This window comes from Oncorhynchus tshawytscha, linkage group LG28 (assembly GCF_018296145.1).
Source record: "Oncorhynchus tshawytscha isolate Ot180627B linkage group LG28, Otsh_v2.0, whole genome shotgun sequence".
Taxonomy (NCBI): Eukaryota; Metazoa; Chordata; class Actinopteri; order Salmoniformes; family Salmonidae; genus Oncorhynchus; species Oncorhynchus tshawytscha.
In genome coordinates this window covers 29,961,279-29,986,095 of record NC_056456.1, presented here as the reverse complement: position 1 = coordinate 29,986,095, position 24,817 = coordinate 29,961,279, and the positions used below count along the sequence as shown (strand labels likewise).

Genomic DNA, 24,817 nt, shown 5'->3' with positions numbered 1-24,817 from the left:
GTCGCTTATTGACAACGTAGGTTATGCTACTCGAGGTCATTTTTTTCTTCTGATTGCTATCCCAACGAAGTTGATTTGCGCTGTTTCGGACTGGTTGGGAGATGGCGGCAGTTCTGCTTCAAGTTTTGGAGCGTACAGAGCTTAATAAACTCCCTAAAGCTGCTCAGAACAAATTAGAAAAGTTCCTTACTGACCAGAAGAATGAAATCGAATCCCTCAAAACGCAGCACGAGCGGTTCAAAGCGGACTGTGGTAAGTAGAGCATTGGCTAGTCAGTTAGCTAGCTTTAGTTCGCTATTTATGTCAACCAATATAACTTTAGCTGCTGGTTGGTTATATTTTACGTTACTAGTTAGCTAATAATCTATGAAGCTGGCCGTATTTATTAGCTACCGCAGCAGTAACGTTATAGCCTGAGATGGTAGTAGTACAGGCCCTGTACTGTAACGTGAACGTTAGCTGGTTGAGTGCAATGATTGTTTTGCAAGTGCGTTTTAAGTGAAGTGAGTTCGCTAATTAGTTAAGCTCGCTGCCGCTACCTTCTAGGAAGAGGTGACTAAACTGATCACGTTTTAATCTATGTACGTCCTCAAATTCTGGCTCTTACACGTTTCTCATTCATATTTCCAGTGTTACTCATTCTTGTCTAGAAGACTAGCGTTAGACACACCAGCTACCCACATCATATTAATGCCTCCCGTGTTGTACCTACATTGTATCGCTAGCCCTTGCTCATGACAATTTTCCATAACATAAGATTAATTGGACGAAGGCGTTTTCTGTACGGGGGAGTTTTGTTAAGAGCCCTGGCGCTCAATCTCAATCTGATCACGCATCGCTTGTGGTACGGTTTAGGAAGCATAATGACCTTTTTAATATCAGCGAGAAATAATAAAGTTAAATTGATACTCAGAGCTGGTTAGTGTTCCCACAAGCCGCCCAGTCAAGAGGCGACCACCTTTGCTAATTTGCTATATTGCATGCTTCGAACGCCTGTGTGTAAGCTAACTCGGGAAGTTTAGCTGAAGTATAGTTTCGTCGGCTGGAGGCACCCATAGCTGTATGGATCTGTGCAAGAATGCTACAGTAAGTGTATAAGGATTATTTCTTGCTGATGAAGGATAAGGGCCATATGCTACGAAAGCCATATTGCAAGCAATGATTGTTGACATTTCTTAATGTGTTTGAGAGCTAGCCTATCGCCTGCCCATGTGTGACATATCCCCCATGTCTTACTACATATATAGAGCAGCAATACTTTGACGTTGAGAAGAGATTGGCAGAGAGTCAGGAGCAGATTGTGTTTCACACCCGGAATTACCAGACTCTCTCGGAGGAGAATACCAAACTCAGTAAGTAGTCTGTTGTTTTCCACACTACCAATGTTGACATTCCACCTGTCACACAGTCCAAGTCCAGAAGGTTAGATTGAAGGTTGAGTGTTATATTCTCTTTCTCTGTAGTCGAAGAGCTGAACAATCTGAAAGGTGTGGATGTGGAATCGTCAGAGGAGAAGGAATCACAGCAGCCGGTGAGAATATGCGTATCTTTCTTTGTCCACATGACCGTTATGCATGCAGAAAGCTTTTTCATCAAACTTCAGGGAATGGAAGGGCATGAGCGTTAACATATATCATAACTCTATCTCAGAGCAAAGCCAAATATGAGATTGAGGCCGAAAGGCGGGAACTGGCTCGTCTGCTTGAAAAGAGAACTCAAGATGTGGAAAATCTCACCGGTAAGACACGGACTCGGCACATGCGAGTTGTCCTCATTGTAAATGATTTGTTTGTCTTACTACCTGCTATTGTTCCATATGATAAGTGTGTTAATTTGTTTTCCGCAGAGGATGTCAAGCGGCTCAATGACAAGCTGGTGGAGACCAACACAGCCAAAATAGATCTACAGCTCAAACTGGATGAGATCCAATCTTCTGAGGTCTCCATTCAGGTGAAAAATTCCAGAGCCTCAGAGCATGCTAGCCATTTACTTTATATTAACTACATTGCCAACATAACAAGCTTGTATTTCAAGCACTTTGAGAAGCAGATTGAGATGGGGTGTCTCTGAGAATGCACCTGTCTGATCATCCCTATATTGTATTGAATACAATGATTGCTTAATGATTTCACACATTGTATTTCCAGCACCGTGAGAAACGTATGGAGCAGGAGAAGGAGCTACTGCAGAATCAGAACACGTGGCTGAACTCTGAACTGAAGACCAAGACAGAGGAGCTGCTATCGGTCTCCAGGGAAAAGGGCAAGGAGATCCTGGAGCTCAAGTGCAGCTTTGAGTGCAAGAAGGACGAGGTACTGTATCATAAGGCACACTGGTTTTATGACTTCTTGTGCAAATATATCATATATGCTTCAATTTCACCAGGCTGTTCTGTAATTGTATGATCTCGTATACAAAGCAATAGACAGAAAATGTCAATATAACTCTTGGCAGTAATGATGTGGTGAGCATTACATTTCTTTGGTATGAATGTTGTGACCATAGAGCAGTCTATGTCCTTACACCCTGTGGCTTCCACCCTCTCTCCAGGTCACAAGACTTCAAACCCAAGTCACCAATCTGAAGAAGAGCTGTGAGAACCTGCAGAAGCGAGTGGAGGACCTGATGACAAAACTGAAAGAGGTTTGGTGTAAATTCAACTGATTATAAATGGGATTATTGATAATGAACTATACTGTTATCAATACATCTATGTATTGTAGGCTAAAGACCATCATAGCACCATGGAGGAGAAGTACCGCAATGAACAGAATGCCCACATCAAGCTCTCCAACTTGTACAAGGTAATCATCTGACTATTCTTCTAATGTACTCTGTTGGAATATGTATGAGCACTGTTTTTTTAGTATGCAGGGGTATATTTCAGCACTGTTTTGCTAATGGTCCGTTCTTCTATGTGGTTTCTTTAGGGGTCAGCATCAGATGCAGAGTCCAAGAACGAGGAGTTGAACAGGGCCGTGGAGGAGCTGCACAAGCTGGTGAAGGAGGCTGGTGATGGTGAGATACACAATGCATTCACTCTATTGTTTCCAATTCCTAATGGTTGTTGTCAACCATAGATTGTATCAATCTAAATAATATCACATTTTGAAAAGACCCAAATGTTATATGAAAAAGTAACACTTTGGTTTGGCTGAAATCTAATAGGAAAATGTATAAAAATGTTTATACATTTTTTCTAATTATGTCATGGCTCTTCCTTCCAACAGCAAGACAGAACATGGAGAAGAAGCTGGCAGACATGGAGGGGTCAAAGAGCAAACAGGAGGCTGAGCTGAAGGAGAAGTTTAAGAAGATGGAGCTAGAGAACGCCAACCTGCGTGCCTCAGATAAGAAAAGAAGTATGGGACAGTACTGTATATCTGTATTGTCTAGAATTTTCCTTTAGCTACAATCTGAATCTGTTGATCTTGGACTCAGTCCTATATTCACTTGAAATGGCTTATTTGAGATATTATCTCATACTGCAAGACAAGGTGTCTAGGATTGTTGAATGATTGTTTTCAAAATAGTGTTTATTTCCTCAGGCATGCCAGTGCTCACAGAGGAAGAGTTGGACTCCATGTGTCCAACCGCAGCTGCTGTGGCCAAGATTGTCAAGCCTGGAATGAAGTTCATGGAGGTAAAATGACATGTTTTAACATTGTGATGAAGCATTGAAATTAAATTAAGTGTCCAAAAGTCTCGATACAGTGCCTTCAGAAAAAATTAATACCCGTTGACTTATTCCACATTTTGTTGTGTTAGTCTGAATTAAAAATAGATTAAATAGATATATTTTTTTATTACCCATCTACACACAATGCCCCATAATGACAGTAAAAACATGTTTTTAGAAATTTTAGTAAATCCTATTTAAAATGAAATACAGAAATATCTTATTTACATAAGAATTCACATCCCTGAGTTAAATACTTTGTAGAAGCAAAAAAATAAGTGGTTAATGTAAAAAAGAACGCATGTTTCTTATCTCTCTCAGATATAGGACAGACTAGAGGTCGACCGATTAATCGGAATGGCCGATTAATTAGTGCCCATTTCAAGTTTTCATAACAATCGATAATCGTCATTTTTGGACAACGATTACATTGCGCTCCACGAGGAGACTGCATGGCAGGCAGATTACCTGTTATGCGAGTGCATCAAGGAGCCAAGGTAAGGTGCTAGCTAGCATTAAACTTATCTTATAAAAAACAATCAATCTTAACATAATCACTAGTTAACTACGTATGGTTGATATTACTAGTTTATCTAGCTTGTCCTGCGTTGCATATAATCGATTCGGTGCCTGTTAATTTATCATTGAATCACAGCCTACTTCGCCAAACGGGTGATTTAACAAGTGCATTTGTGAAAAAAGCACTATCGTTGCACCAATGTGTACCTAACCATAAACATCGACTCCTTTCTTAAAATCAATACACAAGTATATATTTTTAAACCTGCATATTTAGTTAATATTGCCTGCTAACATGAATTTCTTTTAACTAGGGAAATTGTGTCACTTCTCTTGCGTTCTGTGCAACAGAGTCGGGGTATATGCAGCTGTTTGGGCCACCTGGCTTGTTGCGAACTGTGTGAAGACTATTTCTTCCTCACAAATACTGTAATTAATTTGCCAGAATTGTACATAATTATGACATAACATTGACGGTTGTGCAATATAACAGCAATATTTCGACTTAGGGTTGCCACCCATTCGATAAAATACGGAACGGTTCCGTATTTCACTGAGAGAATAAGAGTCTTGTTTTCGAAATTATAATTTCCGTATTTGACCATTATTAATGACCTAAGGCCTATTGTTGTAATTGTTATTATTAGAAATATATATATTTTTTAAATCAACCAAATTAGTCGGTATCGGCTTTTTGGGGTCCTCCAATCGGTGTCGGTGTTGAAAATCGGTCAACCTCTAGGACAGACACTTCAGAACAGACTTCCTATAGATTTGTCTGGTGGGGGACTATCTGTTCCATGTAGTGACCCCCCCAAAATGGATGCACCCGACCTCAATTTGGAGCGTCATAGCAACGAGGTGTGAATACTTATGTAAATTAGATTTCTGTATTTCAATACATATGCAAACATTTCTAAAAAACGTTTTCAGTTTGTTATTGTGGGGTTTTGTGTGTAATTTAATCTGTTTTTGAATTCAATATCACAATAAAATGTGGAATAATTCAAGGGGTATGAATACTTTCTGGTGGCAAATGTTTAGTCATGACTTAACGTTACATTTTTTTTTACACAAAACAATCCCGCTCTCTTAGCTGTACAACGCATTCGTGGACATCCAGGACCAGTTGCTCGTTGAGAAGCAGGAGAACCGGCGTGTGACGCGCGTGCTGGACGAGATCGTGCAGGAGGTGGAGGAGAAGGCGCCCATCCTAAAGCGCCAGCGGGAGGAGTATGAGAGCATGCAGAGGTCCATGAACAGCCTCTGTGCCAAACTGGAACAGGCCAGGACGGTGAGCGGGAGAGATGGAGGGAGTGGCAGGACTGGACGAGTGAGGATCGATATGTGGGGGAGGGGAAAAGAGAAATTGGCAGAGGAAGAAGTTGGGTCGTGTTCATTAGGCACCAAACTGAAGAAAACAGACAGTAAAAAGGGAGGGACTACCTAGACTTATAAGAAATGCTCATTTTAGTTTTGAAATGTCTTCCATTTCATGAACAAAACCCAGATACATCACATAGAAGAGGGGAGAGAATACGACACAGAAAAATATAGGCATGTATCAGTGCTAATGTCTGAGTTGAGGCTTGGATTGACCAATTTCGATCTCTTGTAATCTTCAGGAGATCCACAGCCTGCAGAAAGAGACAGATGAGGCCAAAAAGCACTGCTCCAACCTGGAGAAGGACAACCAGCGCTCTGAGAGAGAGCTGGAGGACATGTCCCAGCAGGTATACCATGGTGTCATTTAGTGTCTACCATTTCCATATTAATAACTGTTAACTTAAAATGAACTAAACCTTGTTCCAGTTTAACAACGTTTACTAAACCATATTTCCACAATACATTGTGTTCATTGCTCTCAGGCCAGGTCCATCAACAGTGAGACTCCTGTCCAGGTGCACTAATAACAGAGTAATAGCACTGTAATAACAGAAATATAGGGGAACTTAAAATATGAAGTTAACAGTTTGGTGGCTTATCAAAGTGTCTTGGTTTTCCTTGCCTTAACAAAATCAAGAGAAGCTCCTCCAGGAATAATAGGAGCCACTGCCTTTAATAAGTTGCTCTCATAGATTTTACTCGTTTTCATCGCGCCCTCTAGGTGCGCGTCCTGCTAGTGGAGCTGGAGGAGGCGCGTGGCAACCCGGTGGTCCGCGAGGAGACGATGAACCTGAGCAGCAGCTCTGAGATCATCAACCCACGCCAGGTTTCCTTCCGCAGTGTGGAGGAGCTGCAGCGGCAAAACCAGAGCATGCTGGCACGTCTCCGGGAGCTGGGGGAGAAGATGGAGAGAGAGCAGACCGAGGCCAATTCTGCACGGTAGCGAACGTTTATCAACCCCTTGACACTGTACTTCCTCACCCTTGAACATAGTATCGCAGTCAGCTTTCATTTGCTTAGTGCTTTTTACAAATGCATTATTTCTGAAAACAAACTCTATTTCTCCTGTCTTGTGTATATGTAGTGTGACCCAGCTGGAACAGCAGCTAGAGAAGGTCCAGAAGGAGCTGGAGATTATAAAGGAGCAGAGAAACCAGCAAAAGCAGCTGGCTGACTCCAACGGCCGCCAGAGAGACATGTACCGCATCCTGCTGTCCCAGAGCACCGGCTTCAACCTCCCACCACAAGGTGAACTTCTCAGCAACCATCTCACAACCTAACCCCAACCTACGCGCTGTAAACACTCATCAATTTAAACGTAACCTCAACCACCACAGTATAACCGCCCCTCAACCTAACCCTAATCACGACACAGATGTATGCATTGAGCCTACCTTCACACACAGCCAAATCAATACATGGACACGGGCATGTTTATTTATTGGGCCTTGGAGCTTTAGATCAATTCATTGATCTTTGTTATGCTGACAGGATTATATATGTTCTTATTCCCAGGTCCTACACAGGAGGCAGCCCCCCAGATGTACACCCCCAGCCGGCCCTCCTTCCCCCCTCCCACCAGGTCCACCCCCATGAGGGCTTCAGCCACTGAGTCTTCCCAGGCCACCCAGGCCAAGGCTGCTCTCAAACAGGTCAGATGCATACCAGGGAGAGGCAGTCAGACAACATTAAAGTTGACACTTTAATTTATTCTTTGTTGAATCAAAGGAAATTGAATAGTATCTCATCTATGTTATGAATTTGTTTACTTACCTCGCGTTGGTCAGCATGCGAAACTGGGTACAGTGTGTAGTTTGACTAGGCTACTGTTATTGCCTGTGGTTGTCCAGCATGCAAAATGACTTGTAGATCACTGTCACTGCTGTTCACATGCAGTTTGGCACTGCAAGAGAGGACTCATCAGTTGTTACAAAATATTTTGTATTTTGATGTAATAACCATCATATCGAAGTAAACTTGGAGTCACGTGATATAATTTTTACTTCCACTAGGAGTTTATAGGCAGATTAAATAAATTATCATGAACTTCATGGTGGTGATGGACAGTTGTGAGCTTGACGCAAATTTACAATAAATATTGAGAGTATTATTTGAAATCTGGTGACATGATAATCAATGGTTGGCTGCCAATTAACAAATATAAATTATATTCCTCTTATCCATATCATCATATAACGTACCCTGTCATCTATCAGTGAACTGTTTAGAGAGCATGTGCCAAAACCAGATCGAGCAAGTTCACGATTTATTGCCACAGTTTGCGACAAAACAATCCGTAGAGTTGAAAATGTGATGGAAACCAATTTAACTTACACTCAGTGATCAAAGGGGAACGATCGCACACTCCCACTCAGTGGCCAGTTTATTAGGTACACCAGCCCGTTCACAAAAATATTTTTTTCATTCTGCCCCTTCCAGTTGAACGACTCCTTCACCACATACAAGAATGAGAAGGCGGTGAACGACAGGATGCTGAACGAGCAGAACGAGAAGCTACAGGAGCAGCTGTCAGCGGTCCGCTCCCAGAAGGCCAAGCTCTCCACACAGTTGGAGTTCGCCTCCAAGAGGTAAGTTGTTGTTTAAGTTATACTAAATCCAACAACAATACTGATGTGTATGTCCAGCATTGCTTTTTCATACTTCACCTGACTTATTTTAGAAAATTCTGAGAAAATTGATTTCTGTTGCGTTTTTAATTTTGGCTATTGATCATTTTCCGCTTCCCTTTTCGAATGCTCTGAACAAACACATCTCATGTATTTTTTTGAGGCAGAAGTGTCCATCTGCTGAAGTAAATCAAACCATGTTTGGTCTCTGTCAGATACGAGATGCTGCAGGAGAATGTAAACGGCTACAGGCGGGAGATCGCTGCTCTGCACGATAAGAGCCAGAAGATGGCCGCCACGGCTCAGAAACATGAGCAGATCATCCACACCATGACCCAGGATCTCCGGGCAGCCAATGAGAAGCTGGCCTTGGCAGAGGTTAGGAGGTCAAGGTTGGCCCAGGTGGGGTTAGTTAAGTTGTGATGGGGTATGTATGTTTATTAATTTCTCTTCTCCCCTCTCTCTCCATTTCTCCTTTCTTTTCTTTCCCCCCACCATCAGGTGCGTGGTGAGAACATGAAGAAAGAGAGAGACATGCTGAAGTCAGCAGAGTCCAGACTGAACCAGGAGAAGGAAGCCATGATGGCTGAGCAGCGCAACCAGAACCTCCTGCTCACCAACCTCAAGTCCATCCAGGTACACACACTGCTCTTACATATGTCAACCAGTTACACAAACACATTGTACCCTTACTGAGGCCTATCCTGACAGATTCCTCACAGTGGGCCTCCTGTAATTGAAAATGCCTCAAAGGACAAATCTGTGGTTTGGCTTTACCCTACTTTCATTAGTCCTGTGGGATATCACTGCAAGTCACACTCCAGTCACACTACTCTAGTGTAGAAAAGATCTATGTTTAGTGACGATCACCTCCCTGCCTTACTCTTGTCCCCTAGCTGACGATGGAGCGTACAGAGACCGAGACCAGGCAGCGTCTGAACAGCCAGATAGAGAGACTGGAGAGAGAGCTCACCCAGTTTAAGAAGAAACTGGCTGAGGAGGTGGAGCAGAGGCACATGCTGGGCCGTAACCAAGACGTTCGTATACACTCAATCTTTTTCTTACTTCACTTCCTTTCCTCTTTCTTACTGATTTGCTCTCTGACACTGGTTGTCTTTTTTTTCTGTCTCCTTTATCTCCTCTGTCACTTTTTCATTCCCTCTTTCTTCCCCCAACCCTTTCGTTCTGTCCTTCTCTCTTTAATTGCCCTTCTCGTAGGGTATGAGTTGAATACCTGTGACTATGAGAATATTAGACCTTCTGTGGCTTTTACCATAACATCACTTAAACCTTCCGCATGCTTCGGTTCAGCTCGCAAACTCCCTTAAAAGAACGAGAAAAAAGCGGCAATAGTACTGTTTGTCCATCTTTTAGATGCCGTAGCCAGTATACACTTCCTCAACATTCAGAATTAATCTAAGATGACTCAAGAAATCTGTCATTAATTATGACGTTTTTGCCAAAATTTTAGTCGAGCAATTTTACATCTAACTAAGATGTTTGGTGCAAAAAGTGAAGAAATTTGCATTAAATTATTTGTTTTTCGTTGAATGACAAGTACTTCAGTGAAGAATCCCTACTGTTGACCAATCACTGACGAAGGGGCGTAGACTTCGGCTTGCCTTCAGACTGTGTGTCTGTGTCTCTGTGTGTGTGTGTGTGCGCGCGCGTGTGTGCACACGAACAGCCCAAAAAAACCTTGCTGAAGACCAAAACAAAGAAAAAACGTCACAATGTTGTCATATATGCACAAACTTTTTTGGCTGGGAGCATGCGGACACTTTTAGTCCCCCTTTCCTTCCTCCACCAGTTTTTATTTAAATATACTCCCTCAGGCTCAACTGCTGGAGGCCAAGAAGCAGCTAGAGGCCCAGTGTGCCCTGCACCAGAAGACCAAGGAGCTGTTGAAGAATGCTGAGCAGCAGGCTAACCTTCTGAAACAACAGCTCAGCCATGCTGAAAGCCAGAACCAGGGTTCAGGTCTGGGCCAGGGTCAGAGCCTGGGCCAGACTAACCCCCGGGCACCCATCAGAGCACCGTTAAGAGGTAGGCTTGTGTCCAAAGGGGCAAATACAGATGTCCTCTGGGAATTTGACAGGAGACATTGCCATGTATTGTGTAAAAGCATTGGAATTGGTGACATTGGACCAGAACTGTTGGCATTTTCAGTCACTCTCTGTCTGTTTGTTTGTAGCTCCATCTCAGACCCAGTCCCAGGAGGCCCAGGCCAAGCTCCAGTCAGAACTAGAGGAGGTGCGCGGGCGTCTGCAGCAGGCCGAGAAGCAGATCAGCGATCTGCAGGAGCGCCTGCAGAACGCGAGCACTAACGTGGAGCAGTACCGCACCGTGGTGCTCAGCCTGGAGGAGTCCCTCAGCAAAGAGAAACAGGTTATGTGTTTAGAATTAGCACAAGAAAAGCGTACGAGTACTTATTATCCTACAATGACCCTTTCCCTTTGACTTACAATCTTCCATCCTTGTAGTAATCGGCACTACCAGTGGAGTTCAAACTCACTTTGAACACCAATTTGATGTAACTTCTTTGATTCCTAACTTCCTCTCTCTCTCTACCCCTCAGGCTCGTTCTCCTGTGGAGACTCGTCTAAAGGAGGCCCAGGAGTTCCAGCGTGGGCTGGAGAAGAAGCTGGTGGAGGCTGAGAAGGAGAAACAGGAGCTCCGTGAGGAGAAGAGGAAGGCCATGGATATTGTGGAGAAACAGGTAAGATGGCAACTGTACCAAACACAACTGTTACTAAATGTTGCAATATATTGACCCCTCTTAAGTTTGGATGTCTGGAGCTGACATGTTAGTCGGGGGCCCAACAAGGCTCTTCTCTGTCATCCTCCGCTCATGCCCACTCCTTTTTCCCCAGGTGAATGAGCTGAAGAGGACCATGAAAAACTTGCAGTCAGAGCTGCAGGAGGCGGAGGAGAGGAAGGCTGCAGCCATCACCCAGGAACAGAAGGCCATGCAGGACAGCCTGCAGCAGGTAGACTTCCAGCTATGTCAGGCTACATGTTCTCAGTCGATAATTAAGGGCAAACTGCCCTGGATGTTGCTTGCTTCAGATCCTTTGTGCTTCACCTCTAGTTATAAATGAGGTAAAACGCTAGAAAGACTTTTGGTATGACAGTGTCTAGGCTTGGGTTTGTCAAATTTGACTCTCTCTCTCCTTGCACAGGGCAAGCTGGCAGCGGAGGCCCAGAACAAGTATGAGCGGGAGCTGATGCTGCATGCGGCTGATGTGGAGGCGCTACAGGCGGTCAAGAAACAAGGCCTGCAGGGGAACCAGAGCAGGAAGCAGCTGGAGGACAAGGCCAAACAGACCACCACCCAGCTACAGGAAGCTCGCACCAACTGGAACCAGCTGGAGAAGAAACTTAAGGTTGGTCAGGAGGTGGGGGGAGATGTGCCGTGAACGTTGTTGAAAGAGTCATGCGGATCTTTTTGACAGACAATGTGGTAAAGAACTATTAGATTTGGCCAGGATGTTACAGGTTACCTTTCCATCAGTTGCTTACTGGTGATGAGCTGGAAACATTGTTCTTCACACCCTGGCTTCCCTCTTCCCCCAGGAGGACCTGTCCAAGCAGCAGAAGCGGGCAGACGAGCTGCAGAAGCAGAATGGCCTGCTGCACCAGCAGATGGAGAGCCTGGGAGCCAAAATGGCTGCCACAGTACAGCAGCAGCAACAGGCTAGTAGGGAGAGCAGCCTCAACCTGTCCTTCAGCGAAGAGGGCAAGTCCCAGGAACAGATCCTGGAGATCCTCAGGTAGTAGATAGGGATGTGACTTTGCTTACTGTGCCAATTCCTTTATAGATACTTGATACCTGTATTGCTGACCTGTGTTAAACATGGATAATTTACATCTGAATCTGCGGTCACCTGAATTTCCTGATTGTAAAACTGAAAGATCACACTGAAACATTTTTACACTACAAAATGGTTTCCCAGACCAGATTGAGCTAGTTCTAGACAAAAAAAGCACCATTCTAAACTTAAAAATGGGCTTAATCTGTGTCTGGAAACCGAGCCTATACTAGAGCTGTTCCTAACCAGTACTTTAGCGAGCAAGCAGTTTGTTAAGCCTGCTCTGACCTTTCCCTCCTGCAGGTTTGTGCGTCGTGAGAAGGAGATTGCAGAGACACAGTTTGAGGTGGCCGAGGTTGAGACACTGCGCTACAAACAACAGGTTGAACACCAGGACCGAGAGCTGAAGGAACTACAAGAGAGCCTCAACGCTGAGAGAGAGAAACTACAGGTAGAATTAGAAAGTTCTTAACCTTTCAGAGCATCCTTTCCTCTGTTACAGCCTGCTAAGGGTTCATATTTTAATTTCAACCGACTCTGCTGTCTGCCCCCCAGCTGACAGCGAAGACCATGGCCCAGCACGATGAGAGAATGAAGAGGATGGAGAACCTAAACGTGCTGGTGGAGACCAACAAGATGCTGAAGGAGGAGAGGGAGCGACTGGAACAGGAGCTGCACCAGACCCAGGCTAAAGTAAGGACAACTATACACTCTATTGAGTGATGTGGAAAACACAGACAGAATCACAGAATCCAGACATTTAAATGGAATTCAACAATATTATAACATGTATTGAACTTATTAGGAAATCAACTAAATGTTTTGAATTGATAAAAAACGCTATAATTTGCAGCTTTCTGAAACATGAATGCCCATGTTTGTGTGCGGTGCGTGCGTTTGGTACACATTTTGTGTAGCCGTTAATGATGATGCTAATGATGACTGTAAATTCGTAGATGGAAAAGCATTCCTTAACCTCAATGAAATGTTAACTACAAAAGTAGCCTATGCCTACCTGGCAGGATATCTGATTATTTACATCAATCCCGTGGCCATTTGTTTTGTTAACTCTGCAATCACATGAGTGCTACAGAAACACTGCATACCATACAATGGTCTCTGTGGGTGATTTGGAGAACAAAAACCAGAAGACGAAAACAAACCTAGAAAAACAAACGGAATCAAGCAAAACGCATGAATGGATTTTGTTGGGCCCTGTGAGTGTTAAAAGCATCACTAATAATTGGTACTAGCTACATGATTTCTTTCTAAAGATGTTTGTCAGCTGCAGTAATACTCCCAAATGTTTAGTAGGCATCCTAATGTTGATTTCTGAGCCAGTCTGTTGCCTTTTGGACACACATCACCTGTATGATGAGACTGAATTACATTTTTTATAGTTCTGTAGAACTCCGTTGCTTTGATGCTATACACGAAGAACCCTTGTCTCTATACATATACTGACAGAGTGCTCTTTTTCTCATGTGAATTGAGCGTTTACCATTACCTCCTTTTTCTTCCAGGTGCGTAAGCTGGAGGCAGACATCACTCCCCTACAGGACTCCAACTCTGAGCTGAGTGAGAAGAATGGCATGCTGCAGGCTGAGAAGAAACTGTTGGAAGAGGACAGCAAACGCTGGAAGGCCCGCACACAGGTCAGAGGTCAACTTCAATGTTTGTGTGAGAGAGATGATGTACAATATGTGTGTGTGCTGTTTGTTCATAAATTCACTTTGGCTATCTACTCTGATTTCAGAGCACTCTCATCTGAGTGTACAAGAGCGCAGAATAACTGATGCATTTTCGAACACACAACACCCGTTGAATATGGCCGGTGTCATTAAACGTCTGCAAATAAGTGTAATTCAATTATTGCAAGCAGGACAGTTGCAGTCACCAACACCAATAACATGAAAACAGCCTAACCAGCTCTGCTAGGGACAGTCAAATGGTCAGTGAGCTGTTCTCTCATTTGTTTCTTGAAGTAGCTAGCCAACGTTAGCCAGTTAGCTTGGGTGCGTGACTCCCATTGTGAGGTCAGATCAGCCCTACTCTTCGGCCAGATCATCCAGTGTGCGCTCTGAATGCTCAGAGAATTTACGAATGGACAATCTGACAACGCTCTGAATTTGCAAACGCCCAGAGCACACTCTGGCATTCCAGAGTGAATTTGTGTGTGTGTGTGTCCCTCAGCAACTGGTGAGCCAGCAGAAGGACACAGACCAGGAGGAGAACAAGAAGCTGCACTCTGAGAGAGAGGCCCACCTCAAACGCATCCAGCAGCTCTCTGAGGAGACTGGGAGACTGAAGGCTGAGGTGGCCAGGTCAGTATGCACTCACTTGAAATAGACTCATCACAATTTACGTACAATTCTTTATATTTGTTGATATAAAAAACAAGGCAATAACCTACACTTATCAAAATTAATATAACTACCAATTTGCTATCCTATATTTATCTTGTCTTACTACTACTACACAATACACCTGTCATGTTGTGACATGCAATTTGCTGCTCACTCTGATTCTATGCATCGTTGTAGAATTATAAAACACACGTGCACACCAGGGTTGGGGACAATTCACAAACTGAATCCAAATGTAATAGTACAGTAGGCTCAATTATAAACTTTTCAAGATTATTGTCCAAAATAATTTTGATTAGGTTATTTTCTAATCTGCATTCCTCTACACTTGACTCTGTACATACATACCCCTGTCCTCCATTAGGACCCATGCGTCGGTTATCACAGCCCAGAGCCAGGCGCAGAACCTGAAGGAGAATCTGGGCAAGGTGACCACCGAGAGGGATGCGAAGCACCTGGACATCCAGGAGAAGTGCAAGACCATCACGCAGGTCAAGAAAATCGGACGACGCTACAAGACGCAGTATGAGGAGCTCAAAGTGCAGCACGACAAGGTGTGTGTGTGTGTTGCTGATCATGCATGTTTAAACTGTACCTGCACATGTTTGCACCCACAGCTACAATGACCGGGGCCAGTCAGAACTTTACTGACTGTTAATTCTGTTCCGTTCCAACACTCTGCTCCTGTCCCCTTTGGTAGCTGGTGGCGGAGGCAGCAGCCAAGCCAGCCCAGGAGGAGGTGCTGCAGGCTGTGCAACAGGCCCAGCAGCAGGCCCAGCAGGCCTCTGCCCAAGAGATCCAGAGCCTGAAGGACTCCCTCAGCCAGGCTGAGACTAAGGTCAAAGACCTGGAGGGACAACTGAAAAACGTACAGGAGGTAGGTATACTGTATGTGTATGGAGCCAGTGTTGTAGATGCTGAGCTTAACTGCTTTTCTAAAAGTCTACTTTTGTGCAGATGGGTGTTGGCACCTTGTCAATATCATAAACCATGTTTCCATCCAACCATTTAATGCGGTTGAATTACCTGACGCATTAAAAAAAGTCCTGACAGGAAATGTCGGTGTAATTTCATAAATGTCGAAAGACAATTTGTTCGGTTGACATGGTGGGATTGTTTTGTCTGTATAAAGAATTATGCGCAAAATGGCGGTGGAAATGCCTTCATGCGCAAATATTAACATAACCATCATATCGAAGTAAACTTGGAGCAAATGATATTGGCCAACCACCACAATGTGGAAAAGTTTATAGGCAGATGAAATAAGTTATGAACTTCAGCTGGTGGTTAAGTGCACAGTGATCAGGCACGTTTCCAATAGGCTAAATATTTAGGGTAGGCTGTTATTTGAACGCTTGTGACCTGATGATCGGTGCTTGGCTGCCAATTATCAATTGAGATTGTCTTGCTCTTATCCATATCTCATCATATAACCCCCTGTCCACTATCAGTAAAGTCTTGTCCTAGAGAGCATGAGGTGAAACCAGACTGAGCGATTTATCACTACAGTTTTTGTGACAAAACCATAGACCGAAAAATAAATGATGTACATAGCCTTTTATCCCCAACAAGTCAGTTTGATGGATAACTCACCACTGGTGGGAAAATCTGGTGTTTTTATGCAGATTTTTTTTAAATATTCGCCTGATTATCTGTCACCATTTGGATGGAAACCTAGCTATTGACTAGAAATTAACCTTTGATTTGATTGTATTTGTATTTCCATAAAAATAAAAAAAATCCAGAGAAAGGTCATGATTGAAAACGTTGCCACCTTTCTTGTCTACCCATGATCCTGTTCCCTTGTTCTGGAGGACCAATCTATTCCCTCTCCTGTACTTCCTTCACCATACAGCTTTACAAAACACCTCAAACCGTTGACCCCCAAACCCCTCTAATGATAGCAGCGGACACATTTCCATCTCGAATGGATTAATAAAGTATTGTTCTCCATTACCCTGTCAGACGGTGAATGAGCGCAACACAGAGATGGGGCGGCTGAAACAGGAGCTGACCCGGCTCCAGGAACAGTCTACCCAGGCCCAGGGGACCCAGGGTGAAGTGACCCGGCTGAAACAGGAGCTGACCCGGCTCCAGGAACAGTCTGCCCAGGGGACCCAGGGTGAAGTGACCCGGCTGAAACAGGAGCTGCAGGAGAAGACTGCTCAGGAGGAGTCGCTACGGCAACAGATGGCCGACAAGGAGGAGAAGACCAAGAAGGTCTTCATGGGCGCCAAGCAAAAGATCAACCAACTCAACAGTAAGTCACATAGCTAGCTGTTTTGTTTATGCACATTATCTAGTTTGTTGCCCCGATTTTAAAGAAATGATTTAAGTGATCTGAGAACTATCTGGGGTTTGTACTCATCACGGATTCCAAATGAAGTATTCTGTGTGCTTCCCAGTTGCGAAGGAGCATCTGACCAAGGAGGTGGAGGAGCTGAAGCAGCAGCGGGAGGAGCAGGAGGTGCGTCTGAGTGCTCTCAAGTCCCAGTATGAGGGCCGTCTGCACCGACAGGACCGAGAGATCAGGGAGCTCCGAGACCACCGTGACGAACAACCTCAGAGAGACGAGTCCCAGGACCAGGGGAAAAATAAGGTGCAGGCACTGCACACAAACATCTGCATGCACCCAAACGTACTGTACAGGGAGTACTGTACACTTGATTTGGGATAAATTACATTTTAAATTCAGTCAATCCAGGAGATGAATTGAAATTCCAATTCAATTATTTGTGATGGACACTTTCTTCTTCCAGACCCAGGAGCAGCAGCAGAGAGCTCCAGATCAGAGGCAGATCAACCAGAGGACTTCCCAAGCTGCAGACAGGGGAAGGTAGAAATATGTCTGAATCATGCACACTGAAAATAAATACTGGTTTAAAATCTAAAGTAACTGATGCATCCCCCAACTCTTAACACCACGGCTGTGTCTTGTCTCCCATTTCTTACCAAACAGTGGTTCTTCCGGCTCTTCAGAGCAGCCCCCCACTGCCAACATCAAACCCACCACGGTGTCGGGCGGTGCCCCCAGTAAACCTTCACCCATCCCCGGGAACAAGTCCACCCCCAGGGCCAGCATCCGACCCATGGTGCCCATAACCATGCCCACCCCCACGGCCACTGTCATGCCCCATACACAGTCTGAAAGCCAGGAAGGTGAGAGAAGTGGCTCTGTATTATAGGATTGGCATTAGATGGGCGACTGTCCCCCAGGGCAGCTGTGGATGGGCGACTGTCCCCCAGGGCAGCTGTGGATGGGCGACTGTCCCCCAGGGCAGCTGTGGATGGGCGACTTTTGACCTGACCTTGTTATCCCGTGTGTGTGTGTGTGTGTGTGTGTGTGTGTGTTAACCCCCACAGTGCTGCAGTCCTCTGAGAGTGGAACCCCCGTGGAACACGTGTCTGTGTTCGGCAGCACCAGCGGCTCGGTCCGCTCCACCAGCCCTAGCGTCCAGAACATCACGCACTCTCAGTTTCAGCCAATCAGCAGCCAGGCCACCGCCTTCGTCCAGCCAACCCAGCAACAGCAGGTCCCGCCCTCCGCTGAGCTGGCCAGTCAGGAGACAGAGGCGGGCTCTAGTGGTCAAGTGGAGAGGCCCTCCACTTCTACGGCCGTATTTGGCTCCGCTATTGCTACAGGGGGCTCTGCTGGGCCAAAGCGTGCCCGCGAGGTGGAGCTGGAGGCTCGGGCAGAGAGCGCCGACATGGCCCTGGAGAACCCAGACGAACCACCCATCCCCAAGAAGCTCCGTATCATCCAGAGAGTGGGACTGGAGGAGGAGAATGAAGAGGGCACTGATGGAGAGGCTGAGGGGTCAGGGGAGAACCAGGAGACTCCAGATGGCAGCCAGGTAAACCTTAAGACATAGGAGTGTGTGCGCACAAATTCATACGCATGTGTATCAGGCCCTGTGTGTACAGGTGCATGCATTCATCATCACATGAGTGTTGTTGCAAAACCCTATCTAACTGTGTGTGGTAGGAACTACCAGACGTGTCCTTTCCTGTACTGGGAGAGGTGGAGGAAGAGGATGACGGGGTGTCCCAGTCTGTCCCCTCAGACCACCAGGTGACCCCCCAACCCTCTGACACCCAGGACTCCAGCGAAGAGCGCCAGCCTGACGTCATCATCATCGACACAGACAGCTCCAGTCGAGAAGAAGAGGAGGAAGAGGCAGAGCAGGTGAGGGTTTCAGTATATGTTGACGTTAAAATATATTCAGTGGTTTATGAATGTTTGCAGAATCTGATCTGTTGAGCTCTATTTAGGTGTTTAATTCGAAGTAAGGTGTGCATTTCACGCTAGATTATTTTCTCTGTAAAAGCACTTTGACAATTGTATACATTAGCAATCTTTAAATACATTTGATTATTCAAGAGATGTTTGTATTTTCTCAGTATGAGGAAGAGGTGGAGGAAGAGAAGGATGATGATGATGATGATGACGAGGACCAGGGGATGGGAAGAGAGGAGAGCAACGAGGGGAGCGGAGACGCCAATGAGCCGTTTGAAGGAGACGAGACGGGCCCTGAGACCTCGGAGCCTGCCTCGGAGAACGAGGAGAGCATGGGAGCTATAGACTCCACCTCCCAGAAACAGGCTGACTCACAAAGTGGTGAGAGACACTGTTTTTGTACGACATTTGTATTAGGAAGTCCCACAATTTGCATTTGAAACACTGATGACTGAGGGAGTTTTGTCTTGACAATTGAGAGACTTCCAAATATGGATGTCGTGTTTTGAAAGTAAAATTAATGCAGTAAATATCATTAAGTAGAAGTGAATAGAAACTTCAGGTAGATGTGACTTAGTGACTGACGTATCAGAGTCTGAGACATAACCCCTTCCCCTGCTTCTAGGTGAGGGGAGCAGCAGTACCACCGAATCCTTCCCCATGGCCATGTCCGACCCCCCCAAAGAACTACTACAGCCTACCGCTAGTACTACCAGCACTTTCTCCTTCTCTACCTCCCCCTTCTCCCCCTCCTCCAGCCTGCGCCTGCCCCAGTCTGTCCCCCGCCGACCCCCACACCCCCTGCCCCCACGCCTCTACATCCAGCCCCCCGGCCCTGAGCTGGGCCTGGGACCTCCACCCACACAGGTAAGGTTTTGATCCAGACGTAAATACAGATATTCAGATGTAACCTGTACTAACATGCTCTTGGGTTCAATTATACAATATTCACTATGTACTGAGTCAGCTGTGCAAAAATATTTTGTCTAGTTCAGTGTCCTTGTGGTTGTTTGTCCCACAGAGGCTGTCTGCGCCAATCCGCCGGCAGTCTGTAGGCAGAGGACCCCAGCTCACGCCTGGGATAGGCAACATGGTAAGGCAGGAAGGAATGGTGCCTGGCTATATTTTGAGGCTTGGTTACCCAGACACAGATTAGTGTTACCAAGCTTATTCCTGGACTAAAGGCTTCTTGGTCTAGGCATAATTTGGGTCCAGGAGTATTTCAATGACCATGTAACCTAACCAAGTCATGTCTTGCACAGTTTGCTAGTCCTTTCTCACCATCTCTGTTCTCCATCCCTCAGCAACACTTCTTTGATGACGATGACAGGATGGTCCCCAGTACGCCCACGCTGGTGGTGCCCCACCGGACTGATGGCTTTGCTGAGGCCATCCAGTAAGTCTCTCACACACACACACACACACACACACACTTACTTGTATGGACCCTTAAATGAATGTTGTGATTTGGTATTTATTGACTGGACCCAGTCTCTTGGCCATTGGTTTTTCATTGATATTATTATCGGTGTCTGTCTCAGTTCTCCACAGGTAGCAGGAGTTCCCAGGTTCAGGTTTGGTCCTCCTGAAGACATGCCTCAGGCCAGCTCGTCCCACTCTGACCTCGGACAGCTCGCCTCACAAGGAGGTACAACACACACCAAGTAGCACTGAGTGAATATGCTGCTCTGTACTATCTTTTTCCTCTATAGATACAATATATCTGTCATGAAATGTATATGTCATTGTAATGAGTGTCCGCTTCAACTCCCTGACCTCTGTGGTTGTGTCTTTAGGTCTGGGGATGTACGAGAGTCCACTGTTCCTGGCCGCTCACGACGAGGAGTCTGGAGGGAGGAGTGTTCCCACCACGCCCCTGCAGGTTGCTGCCCCAGTGACGCTCTTCAATGAATCCCACCCCTCTGATGCCCAGGACATGGCATCCCAGTCTGTTCCCATGGTGACGACATCCACGAGCCACCACGGGCTGGCAGTCCCCGGCGGAGAGGCCATCCCAGGAGATGACGGTGACGAGGTGTTCATGGAGGCAGATAGTGAAGGGTGAGAACAGAGGTTGTTGTGGTGTGGGGATGGGTGTGTGTGTGTGTGTTGCTCATACACACCTTTCAATCCTATTAGTAGGAGTGGTGAAGCGTCCATGGATAGCCAGGCTGAGATGGACTCTGCCCAGCCGTCAGACGATGCCAGTCTGCCCTCCACAAGCCAGGAGCCCACCTCCAGCTCTGCCGGTCAGTACAGCTTTCCCTCTCTCACGTCTCTCTTGCTTGTTCTCTCACACCTCAACCTTCTCTCATCCCTGCTTACAACCTCTTTGTCTCTTCTCTAATTCTTTTGCTCCTTCTCTCTTCAGACACCAGCAGTAGTGTGCAGCCCAAGCCCTCCGGCCGCCCCTTGGCCCAGCACACTCTGCCCATGAGAACAGCCAACAGGGGCAGGGCGCTCATCCGCAGAGGAGGTGAGCTTTCATCTACATTGAATTTTTAAGTCTTGAAGGCCACTTTTAACCCAGAACAACATGTTATAAGTCCATTCAACTAAAGCAGTAGCTTTGCTACCATACTGTTGCCTAATAGAGTAGAAACGCAGCACACAACAAAGTAGATGATTTTTTTTTATTAGTTTGATAAGCAAGTGAAAGTAGGTGACAAAGCACACATTGTAGGCTTGTTTGGCCTGTTGGAGTACATGTGCTGCAAGTATAGTTGGAGCAAGGTTGCTGTCATGTGATAGATACTTAAGTCCCCCCCAGCAGGTATGGTTTTAACTTGGTCTTGTAAAATGTTTTATGTTTGAACTTAGCACTGTCAGTTTAGAGGTAATTATTTCAAGGCACATCAAAACAATCTTTAAAGAAGCTATAGTGACCCAATCTAAAGCAGCACAACAGAGTTACAAGTGTCATGAAGTGGCCATTTTGAATGATGGGTAAGATGGAACTTGACTCTTTTCACCTCCTCCATTCAAGGTATGGGCTTCCTTCGAGCAGGAAGAGGCCCCTTCGGTAGAGGTAACCTACCCCGCTAATGATGCCATCATGACCTGCTCCATCCCCAGCCCTTCATCCCAACTATCAATCATAGTGTCTTGGTCTACTTAAAAAATCCAACTAATTTGTGATTGACTTTTCTTCCCTAACTTTGTCAGTGGATACCATGTGCTTTAAAAGCGTACATTTTTGTTGTTTTGTATTTGTTTCAAGAAGAGTGATTGTTCCATTGCATTTGTTTTTGCTAATAAACTTTGAGGAAAATAAAATGTTTGTCGTAGTCGTGCGTTGTCGGTGGGCCATCCATAGGGTGGCTCTAGGCACACTTGAGCCAGTTGATGGAGTTCTGGCGGGGATCGGGGTTGTCTGGTTTGGCCAGAGCAGGCAGGTCACCAGATATCTTGATGTTGAAGTAGAGCGCTGAAATGGATTAGAGTTCATGTTACTATATAGATTATAAATAACTACCTTTTCAACAGAATAACAGGGCAGGGCTGCCATTTTTGCTTTTAGATTAGCATTTTGACTTTTTAGTATTAGTTTTTATCCCACGTGACCGGTCATTTATACATTGCGTATTCTGTTTCTCTCCAAGGCAAAACATGTTTGATACCATTCCAGCCATTACTGTGAGCCCGTCCTCTCCAATTAATGTGCCAACTGCCGCTTGTGGTTCAAAGGCACTTAAATCTCTTATCTTGCCCATTCACCGTCTGAATAGGACATACAAAGTCTCAAGGCTTACACATTTCTCTTTAACCTGTCTCCTCCCCTTCATAAACACTGAAGTGTGTTTAACAAGTGACCTCAAGGGATCATAGCTTTTCAACCTGGGCAGGCGGTCATGGAAAGAGCAGGTGTTCTTAATGTTTTGCAGACCGTATGTCAAACGCAGCATCGGCGTAAGAATTATACATTTCTTAAATGTGTATGTGTACATTACGTCTGTCTTTTGAACTGCAGTAACCCCATTTCCATGATACAACCAAGATATCAGATGTACAATACCTCAGACTAAGACTTGGGTCCAGCAAATAGGAAGTATCTGTCGGCCTTCTTGGCGCTGGGGACAGACACAGCTGAGGTCACTGAGGAGGGGAAGCCTTTCAGAGACGGCTTGATGTTAATCTCTACTCCCAGACGCACCTCTGCTCTGTTTCTTGGTACTGGACTTGGATTTCTTGCCACAGACGGGGCTACTTCCAGCAGGGTAGGAGTATTTCTGCATGGTGCCTCCTGTGAAAAAGTAATGGTCAATTAGGATTGAGTGAAGCAAGCTCATTGGTGTAAATCATCATGTAAAGCAATGGGAGTAGGTTCGGTAGTGATAATCCTCAAAGCTCTCCCTAACTTTTCTTGAAGAAGTAGACAGACTCAGGCCTTCTCCTGGTAACAGACACAGACAGGGCTGCAGTGATGGTGCCAGTCAGACCATCAAAACTAGAGACAACAGATTTGGGGTAACCAGGCTCCTTCTTGCCGTTGGCCATCCTCCAGTAGCCTTACATGGAAAAGAGATGGGGACAAAAGTGTTGCCATTTGGTTCCACCAAGGCATCTCCACTGCCCCAACCCTCTGAACTTCTCTCAGGTTCTAGGTTTTTCCTCTGCAGTTCTACAGTATCTTGATGATGTAGCTCTTGCCCTGGCAGTTGGTGCGGGTGATGGCACTGTCGATAGGGGACGGAATGCCAAACTCCTCCATGACGTTGCGGGCTGGGCAAAGGGCCTTGGTCCTGGGGTCCATCGTCCAGAAGAAATGACCTGGTTGGGGGAAACCGAACCACAATCATTAGATAATGTATCAAGTCAAGCTGCTGCTTTGGAAAAGCTACTTGACCTTCATAAACATTTACTCACTAAGTAATAAGTGAGATAGGAGAGAGCTGTGTAGGACAGTGCTGGGCATGAGCTAGGCCACTATGCTCTACACACACCCTTGAAGATGAGAATGGTTCGGTTGGCCAGTCTGTTGATGGGCAGGTCACTGCAGAGGTCTGGGTTACTGTTAGCATCTAGAGTAAAGAGGACACACCCGTGTGGGTAGAAGCATTACAATTGTGAAGAATATTTAGGTGTTGTTTACTATATAATATTATACATATAGCTTACTGTATAATAGCTAAATATTTACTTGAGTGATTGCATTTTTTTTTTTTTTTAGCAATCAATTGATGCAGTACTATACATCACAACAGAGCAGACATCCCACAAGTGACTGACGGAGAAACATTACATTAGTATCTAATCCTGAGGTCCCTAGCTGGTAGACTTTTGTGGGGTTTGTTTGGGTTGTTGACCTCCAAGGCCTTGGCTACGCCTGCCAGGGTGCTGGGGCCGTTGAGCTGAGATGCCCTCCAAGAGACTGGTGGCTGCATCACTCAAGGCTTCACAGGAGATAAGGGGGCAAGATGGAGGACGATAGAACATGTACATACAAACAAACACAAGTAGGTATGTAATAGACTACACAATGTATCAGCACTCAGAGAGAACATTGGACTCCTGAGCCTACTAAGATGCATAGAGCTTTGCTCTTGTCGCTCGACTACCTCAAAACATAAACAATAACTAGCTGTTCTGCCACTGTCTCAGACAATACCTTCATCAAACACTTGACACTCACTATCCAGGACAGTGGCTGGGGCTGTGGAGGGGCCATTGAAGCGGTCAGTCAGAGGGTAAAAGTCAGGGTTCAAAGGGGATGCTGGGTCCTCGGAGAAAGGACAATAGTCACTCTGGCTCTTAGAGCTGCTGGATCCAGGGTAAGGGCCGTTGGTGTCTGTGAGAAACACAGACCGGTTACAGGAATCCACAGAGCAGGCTACCATAAACTCTAAAGCATGAAAATGACTGATTCTAGCATGTAGTTGAAATTCTTAATCAATTGTTGCCCAGCACAAGTGCCTTGTATGTTGACAAAGTCCTCAATCTCTACATTTCATACATAACATGCAGTGTTCTGATAATGTCAATGATGGACAAGAGCACCCACAATAGGCTGAACATGTCAATGATGGTCAGACGGATGGGGGTATGTGACCTTACTATGGTCTGAAAATACCAGAAATGATCAACTTTTGTGTTCTGAGACCCAGAGGGCAGACAGACACACAGGCTCAGCCCCTGAACTGTTGCATGTTTCAGTACAGTTACTGCTTTCATCTCATCTGACCACCATACAT

General features: G+C 45.5%; 2 protein-coding genes across 3 annotated transcripts; one reads left to right on the top strand and one right to left on the bottom strand.

The window, feature by feature from the left end:
• Positions 1-16: 16 nt before the first annotated feature.
• Positions 17-21,902, top strand: LOC112227065 (nucleoprotein TPR). Of its 2 annotated transcripts, none has more exons than XM_024391882.2 (47): positions 17-252; positions 1,248-1,352; positions 1,464-1,531; positions 1,651-1,738; positions 1,847-1,950; positions 2,148-2,312; positions 2,551-2,643; positions 2,724-2,804; positions 2,931-3,018; positions 3,231-3,362; positions 3,549-3,643; positions 5,295-5,492; positions 5,824-5,931; positions 6,306-6,523; positions 6,669-6,832; positions 7,100-7,236; positions 8,024-8,172; positions 8,427-8,589; positions 8,713-8,847; positions 9,108-9,248; positions 10,047-10,257; positions 10,406-10,599; positions 10,790-10,930; positions 11,085-11,201; positions 11,394-11,597; positions 11,788-11,984; positions 12,327-12,474; positions 12,579-12,716; positions 13,547-13,678; positions 14,217-14,347; positions 14,754-14,943; positions 15,090-15,266; positions 16,355-16,649; positions 16,795-16,988; positions 17,149-17,225; positions 17,349-17,548; positions 17,753-18,243; positions 18,375-18,575; positions 18,791-19,007; positions 19,252-19,493; positions 19,648-19,719; positions 19,931-20,022; positions 20,168-20,274; positions 20,423-20,687; positions 20,769-20,875; positions 20,998-21,102; positions 21,613-21,902. In XM_024391882.2, exons 1-47 carry the CDS (start codon positions 102-104, stop codon positions 21,669-21,671), a joined length of 7,287 nt encoding a protein of 2,428 aa, XP_024247650.2. In that variant the 5' UTR covers positions 17-101; the 3' UTR covers positions 21,672-21,902. The 2 variants fall into 2 exon arrangements, with proteins under 2 accessions (XP_024247650.2, XP_024247647.2); XM_024391879.2 differs by having other exon boundaries at positions 20,766-20,875.
• Positions 21,896-24,817, bottom strand: LOC112226373 (proteoglycan 4-like). The gene is made up of 5 exons (XM_024390763.2): positions 24,808-24,817; positions 24,259-24,414; positions 23,570-23,647; positions 22,642-23,396; positions 21,896-22,053 (listed from the first exon to the last, which is right to left on the bottom strand). The coding sequence occupies exons 1-4, from the start codon at positions 24,815-24,817 to the stop codon at positions 23,248-23,250; spliced, it is 393 nt and encodes a 130-aa protein (XP_024246531.1). The 3' UTR covers positions 21,896-22,053; positions 22,642-23,247.

Bases quoted from the DNA above. Each gene is read 5' to 3' on its own strand.
- LOC112227065 (XM_024391879.2), top strand. From the start codon at position 102: ATGGCGGCAGTTCTGCTTCAAGTTTTGGAGCGTACAGAGCTTAATAAA. The intron at 253-1,247 runs GTAAGTAGAGCA...CTACATATATAG, and splicing joins GCGGTTCAAAGCGGACTGTG to AGCAGCAATACTTTGACGTT. The intron at 9,249-10,046 runs GTTCGTATACAC...ATACTCCCTCAG, and splicing joins TGCTGGGCCGTAACCAAGAC to GCTCAACTGCTGGAGGCCAA.
- LOC112226373 (XM_024390763.2), bottom strand. The intron at 23,648-24,258 runs GTGAGTGTCAAG...TCTTTACTCTAG, and splicing joins CCCAGCCACTGTCCTGGATA to ATGCTAACAGTAACCCAGAC. The intron at 23,397-23,569 runs GTGTGTGTAGAG...TCCCCCAACCAG, and splicing joins AACCATTCTCATCTTCAAGG to GTCATTTCTTCTGGACGATG.